The following is a 7,556-nucleotide window of genomic DNA, read 5'->3' on the forward strand; positions in this document are numbered from 1 at the left end:
TGAAGGAAAGCAATCAATATATACTCTGGTGTGAGTACGTGACCGCGCACACACACTTAAACAAATGTGCCCATTTGACTAAGGCTGTTTGGGAAAAGATTAAACATCATGGAATTAATAAAGAAACCAAGGAAATGAAATTATGATTAAGTAGATATAACATTCCTTATAATTAATAATCCAATTAACATACAATTCTTTTCCTATGATGTTTTTTTTTTTAAATTATACTTGTTATATTGTAAATAGAAATTGTTTCATTTACCTAATTGAAATAATGTGACTTCAGTAGCAAAGTAAAATCAACTTAGATGTTTCTATGTTAATCTCTATTCCAATAAATATGTAGTTAGAAAGAAATTAACATATTATTAGATTGATTACACATAATGAATTATTTATTTGTTTTTATCTTATCCAATATTTTGGGCGATATCCTGAAAAGAGGAGTGAAACATTGTCTACAAGTAATAGTACAAGAGCCGGGGGGAGGGGGGGGGGGGTGAGAGAAGGCAGTTATTTCACCCTAATTATTGATCATTTTAATGCTGAAATGGCTGTTTCAAAACGTTAAAAAACATTGATTTTTCATTCGGAGCTCTATATCTTTAAAACTACCAACAACACTAAAAAACTTAAGAAAATATCATTTAAAGTAGAGTAAATTTGCTAAAATATGATTCCTAAGCTATTTAAGTTCAATAATTCTCATGAACTCACAATCTAAAACTGTTCGACGTACTGATGTCTATTAGCACTCAAAATAAAGGTAATTAATTTTACTATAAAGTAGTTTATGACATTTATTTTAGTAGGATCAATAGATTTTTATGATATCTGGCAAAATAAATTCTCAAATGTTTATTTCTAGTTGTTCAGATACTCGTAAAATGTCTGATTTAAAATATATATATATATCTCAGTAACCATAAGACGTACATATGTCTGCCAGCACTCAAAATAAAGATAATTCATCTTACTATAAAGTAGCTTATAGCTATAGCTCTGATACGTATCTTCGTAGAGGAATTTTTATTTATGATGTTTGCTAAAATAAACTGATTTTATTTAATGGCCAAAAGTTACTGTGCAAAATTTATATTCATCATAGCATCGAACATCATGGCATACTTTAATTCGAAATCGAACGGTTTTGGAGATTTAGATTTCTCAAAATACTTCTGATTTTTCAGTGCAAATTTCATATAATGTTGCTCTATGAGGACTTATATTTTATGAAATTTACTCTACTTTAAATTTTCTCCTAGGTTTTCTAGTGTTTTTGGTAGTTTTAAACATATAGAGCTCCGAAATGAATTTTTTTTTTTTTTAAAGTTTTGAAACAGCAGCTATTTTTTATTCCCCCTATCTATACTTGGCAGACTCATTAATTTTAATTAGTAATTATACATAGTTTCCATTAAAGTAATAAAAAAATTGGGTTGAAATAACTGCCTTTTTTCTTCTCCTGTACTGTATACAGATTCTTTGTTTTTTCTGTCATTTTAGTACCTTTTCTGACTACCACCCAGACCATATTAATAAGATCATGATAAGATGTAATATAAAGGATTAATAACTAACTGACCTGGAGTCCCACTTCACCCCCGTTTCATTGCAGTGGCAGGTCAGGTTCCAGTGGTTCTTAGCCAACGCCTGAAGGTTCAAGTTGCTACTGCGTTCAAAGGTACAAGTCCTGTTAGGGCTGTCCTCTGGACAGGGGTTGTCGGTATGGATGATGCATTCGTTGAAACTGTAGATTTCTTTGGCAGGGCAACAAGGGTCAGGGCAGAAGCTGAGGAAAAATAATCAATTTAAATTATGATTTTAAGTTTGAATAACTAATGATAAGCAAGCATGGTACTTCATTAATTTTTTTTTAAATATTTATTTATTGCTATTTACAACTGTACATTATAATACATTTAGTAAATCTGATCTAAGTTAAATTGGAGTGAGAGAAACTACCCATTGGTAGCACTCTAATGACATTTTACATTAGCTGGTCTCGTGGCCATCTTCTTTTGGCGCCTCGGAGGATTGTCAGGAATGGAAGAGGATGCAAGATTAGAGACTAGGGGGTTTGAGTGGTTAGAGAGTTTATAATGGAAGGAGTGATATCTGGTTCGGGCTAGATCGGTTACATAGGGAACATTTAGGTCTTTATGTATGATTTTATTTGTGACAAAGTAAAGAGCATTTAGGATTTTACGAAGGATTTTGGATTGTAAGGATTGAATACGCGAGGGATTCGAAGGTTTAGCGGAGCCCCAAAGCTCAACTCCATATGTCCAGATTGGCCTTATTACAGTCATGTAGATCAGTCTTTTGTAATGTGTTGGAAGTTTAGACCGTTTGTCTAGTAAGTGCTGTAATAGTCGAAATCGACGTGCAGTTTCCTGTCTTTTCAGACTGGTGTGAGGATTCCAGGTCAATCGCTTTTCCAAATGTAGTCCAAGGTAGCGGATCTGTTCGACAGGGGTAAGAGTAACATCATTAAATGAAACTGTAGAGCAGTCAGTAGGTTTACGACGAAGGGTAAAGGTGATTTGATGGGATTTGTTGTAATTTATCTTAACTTCATTAAATTAAATAAATAATTATGCTGAGATGGCAATGATCGAAGACAATACTTCTGTACGGATAAGTATAAAGGATTTTTATTTTGATATTTAAAACTGTATAAAATTATACAAAACTAGTTAATTTGCAATTAGTTATAAAATGACACGATACAAACATATAGAGAATTTATCCATTGATAGAACTCCAATATTATTACAAGAGAAGATCTCCAAACCTTCCTCTTTTCAGACATCTAGGAGGACTATCAGCTAATAAAGTCCAAGATATATTTTCCACATGATGAACTAACAGTCAACAATACATACTTTATTTTAACGATGGTACTACGTTCATATCCATTTTTGAGCTATATTGTAGTTCAAGATCTTATCCAAAAAAATTGACATTATCTGATAAAAACGTTTACAACACTTTTTTGAATCCTTATTGTGTTATTAGTAAAGAAATGAGCGTCTGCCAGACAAAATTGATTTGGATAATTTTTTTTTTAATGATTTTTACTGACGTTTTAGGACAGACAATATTCTTTATTATAATTATTATTACTATTAAAACTGAATAACTGAATTGGTGAAGTTGGTTTAGTTATCAATTTCTACTCTTAACTGCATATACTTTTCATTATAGTAATAACAAGTTGATAAATTTAAATAATAATCCCGTCCCTTTTGCCAAAACAGTTAAGTACCTAAAAGTTCGGACAAAACTTTGAGTTTATAAAACAATATATACCTGCATTGAGTAGACGTTCAGACGTTAGTAATTTAATACTGTGTGTTTTATCTTCTTAGAGGTTGTAGCTCTTATGATACTTGCATATGCATATGAATTTTGCCTATAAACCTTTGTCTGAACAACTAGAAATTACTACTATTTTAGCAAATATCATGAAAACTACTAATCCTACGAAGAAAAATGTAAACTACTTGATAGAACATTAAATTAGATTTAATATTATTACATTATGTTATGAAATGTTGCTTTTAAAAGAAATGTATCTCGGAAAAAATAAGAATAATTCTAAATAGTTCTATTAGGACTCATACTTTATTAAATTTACTCTACGTCTATTATTTTTTCTATTATTATACTCATAGATAGTTTTAAAGACATGAAGCTCCAAATGAAAAATTAGTTTTTAACGTTTTGAAACAGCCAGATCAGTAACAGGAAGATCTACTTTCTTTATTGTCGATGCAATAAAGATTCAAAAAATTGCAATACAAGTTTTCATCGGATGATGTCGATTTTTTTACATGTGCCCTCAGACTATTATAGGAATTGTTTATCTCGAAAGTGTAGAATTACAAAAAAAGAAAAAGTTTTTTACCCTATTAAGAGTACACACTCTATGTGGCTGGGTGGATCACGGCTACCGAACTTACAGGGCTGACTCAACAGTTAAAGATAACAGATAATAATAATCAGTCACAACTTTTTTTTTAATCCCCTCCCTTGCCATTTCTGGCATACGGGGTACGGCAGCAGTTGTGTAGTGTGCTGGGGTTTGCACATGCTACTGCTCCCAAAAATCAACAATTTGTTTATTTTACAAAATTATTATTACAATTATAATGTTAGGGGGGTTCCTTTTAATTATTATAGGGAACAATTTTAACTGTGGCGCAGCCCAGCGCGTCGAGCGCCTTGCCGATGGGGCTGCACCTTGTCCACTGCACCCGTCAGGGTGCCTCCTGCTGTTTGGCAGCTTGGTCTCAGTCTGCAGCTTTCCCCGAAGCCCCCCGTGTCCTGTTAAGATCTGTGAGACCCAATAGTCTGGGAGGAACCATTTAGCCTTCAATCTAGAAAGGACGGTAGGGAAGAATTTTCTATAAGTAGCGCCCTTCTGGCTTGCTACCCACCGTCCATTCCACTTCTGTATTGAGTCCTCCCGCAGTATGTTCTTCCATAAGTTCGGAGTCTCACCGATCCTCCCGGAGTTCTTCCGGTAGCGCTTTTAGTCCCTGCCTCTTTACTTCATATTTAAGGACATCCTCCCTGAGGATGAGGTCCAGGGGCATCGCTTCGGCCAGCACCTGCACCGCCTCATGTGACACTGTTCTGTATGTCTTCGTGACCCTCAGCCGAGCCAATCTCTGCATGGTGGTCAGTCTCCTCTTCTGTGCCTGCGTGAGGTTTCGGCTCCATGCAGGGGATCCATACCGAAGATCACACCTTTATGTATGTTCATAATTGCAGGGTACCTGAGGCCCCAAAACGCGCCCCCTATCCTGCTTAATCCATTGAGTAACAAGGTCACCCTGTCCTTTAGATCAGCCACAGCCGGATTCCAACCCGGGTCCTTGGAGTTAGTAGTCCATTGCTGTACCAATGATCTACCCACTCCCTGGTGTAGAATATTAGCCCTACCTAGCGGGCCTTGTAGAAACTCGTACCATGATCAAAGGTTTTTTGGGGTGAAAAATTATTTTATTTCAATGAGCAAGTATAGAGAGGGTCCCTTCCCCGGCATATATTGTAACTTGATATGCATGGAGAAAAGGCTTTTTTATCCTAAACTTTATTTTACAACCACCTGCATCCACTGCACATCACCAGTGTCATCAATCATCAATGGAATAGATCTCAATTAACAAAATGTAATTAATTTCCTATTCAAATTGCTTCACTTTTTATACCTGTAACCCTCAATAATTTATTAAAAATAGAAGGTTCTTTTGGAAGATCGTTAATTGGCCACGTGTCATGTATAAAAGGAAGATGATCCTAGTACGTTATAAAACTGGAAGAGTTAAACTATTTAATGTGAGCCATCACCTATACTCTCCGTCATAAACCTCTACCCTCCTGTCCTACAGTATCCTTTCTAGATACACCACTAATGCCTGTTGAACAGATTCGATACTTAGGACTCCATCTTGACAAGAGACTTACTTGGAATCCACACACAAGATTGAAACGACAAGAAACTGCTTGTAGATTCCGATTGCTACAATACTTACAAGACAAACGCTCTAAACTTCCCATTCACTACAAAAAATTAGTAAACACTACGATAATCAGACCAATTTGGACATATGGAATTGAGCTCTAGGCCTCCACCAAACCATCAAATTCCTCCCGCATCCAATCCTTACAATCCAAAATCCTACGTAAAATCCTCAATGCTCCTTATTACGTTACAAACAAACTCATTCACAAAGACCTTAACATCCCATTCGTTGCAGAATTGGCCCAAAACTGATATGCGTCTTTTTACTACGAACACTTTAACCATCCTAATCCATTAATTCTTAATCTTTCATCCTTAACAATCCCTGATAATCCTCCGAGGCGTCTGAAAAGAAGATGGTCACGGGACTTTCTAATTTAAATTAATGTTTGAAGTACCACCGATGGGAGGTTCCTTCCCTAGATTTTCAAGTGTATAAGAAACATACAACATATTTACTTATTGTATTATATTGTACAGTTGTAAATTACATTAAATAAATAAAAAAAAAAGGACTTCTTCATGTCTAAAAAAGATACAAACAACTAAAATTAAATAACAACATTTATTTTATCTTTACTTTTAATTATTATTATTTTATATCTTTTTGCTTTTAAATTTGACTAATTTGTTAACCACAAATACCCCCACTCCTCCATCCTGTTTGTCTTCTAATCCACCTACAGCTTTATTTCTTTGTTTACCAGCATTCAGTAAAGTGGATGTCCTATTTTTTTTCTATTATTACTCACCTTTTTCCGTCTTTTAGTGTTTCTGGATTACGATATTTCTTTGTTTATTTGTTCTTATTTCTGTTTTCATTAATTTTGTAATACTGTTACGGTTGTCATGAGTTGTCTAAACAACATTAGAGATATGTTTAGACGAGTGGGCTTGATTTTGTGAAGGTGGCAGTGTGGTCATTGAATAAGTTACGGTTGTTCAATATGAAGTGGTGATTGTTGATCAGGCCTTTAATTTTTGTATTGAAATATCACCTTATAAGAGATGTTATCGTCAATGTTTTGTTTTGCTAAATTATGGTGTCTTACTTCAATGGGCGGTTATTAACACTACAATTGTGGATATAGTGCAGTACGTGACAACGTTTCTTCAGCCAGTCCTGGATAGATGAGTAGTGGCAGGGGTCATCTCTATACTTTTGAGTAGGGTGAGACGGTGGCCGAAAAAGATATATCGGAATTCACTTAATATTACGATAGTAAATAATAATTAGTAGATATCACCCCTAGGTTTTACGTTATCTACATATAAAGGTATTCGTGAGTAGTCATAATTCGATAATTGTTTATAAAGGGTTATATTGAAGTCATCATTCCGGGGTTTTCGTTATTTCCAAGGGAAAATAATAATGTGGCTCCTAAGGAGCAATTTATTCTTTATTGTTTTTTCCGCCTTTTGTGATTATATTTATTTTTACTTTAACTCACCCTCTTCTCCACTGAGCGTGGGCAAGTATAAACAATAAATATATAACAAAAGGTAAATCAAAATTTGCGGTTATAATACCTTTTTGTAATTCTTATTTAATTATAATTCTCACTGTACATCTTATTTTTATTTCCTTTAATGTACTTTGTTCAATGAAATACTGCAGAGTGAGGCAAAACGTTGGCTCACATTTGAGCGTTTTTTTTTACAGCACCTGGACCTTCCTTCTATGGAAATTCCTTTTATTTATTTATTTCAATTAATATGTTCCTTTTATAGCTTCAGTGCAATCCACTACCCATACAAGACAATTATACTGAAAAGGTAAGATCTGAAGGAAAAAAAAAAAATAGTCATTCGAAGATTTTTTAACAATAATAAATACATATCTTATACTATAACTGACCAAGTGGATAACGATTTGAGCTGTTTGAAATTTTTTTTAATAATTATTTTTTAAAAATTTTATTGAAGAGAATTAACACAATCTGTCAAAAATTAAGTGTATTAACTATTAGTGATCAAATACTCATTTATACAATATGTACAGACATAGAAGTATAAA

The 7,556-nt window shown here is 33.9% G+C and overlaps 1 protein-coding gene across 1 annotated transcript in view; it reads right to left on the bottom strand.

The window, feature by feature from the left end:
• LOC106679372 (uncharacterized) overlaps nt 1-7,556 on the bottom strand; it is a gene marked incomplete at its 3' end in the record, with an annotated part of 135,074 nt that overhangs the window by 36,257 nt on the left and 91,261 nt on the right. The window contains 1 exon segment of the mRNA XM_014418489.2: nt 1,589-1,795. Coding sequence (XP_014273975.1) covers nt 1,589-1,795 — 207 coding nt within the window.

Source organism: Halyomorpha halys, unplaced genomic scaffold, assembly GCF_000696795.3.
Source record: "Halyomorpha halys isolate HHAL.00 unplaced genomic scaffold, Hhal_1.1 Scaffold199.1, whole genome shotgun sequence".
Taxonomy (NCBI): Eukaryota; Metazoa; Arthropoda; class Insecta; order Hemiptera; family Pentatomidae; genus Halyomorpha; species Halyomorpha halys.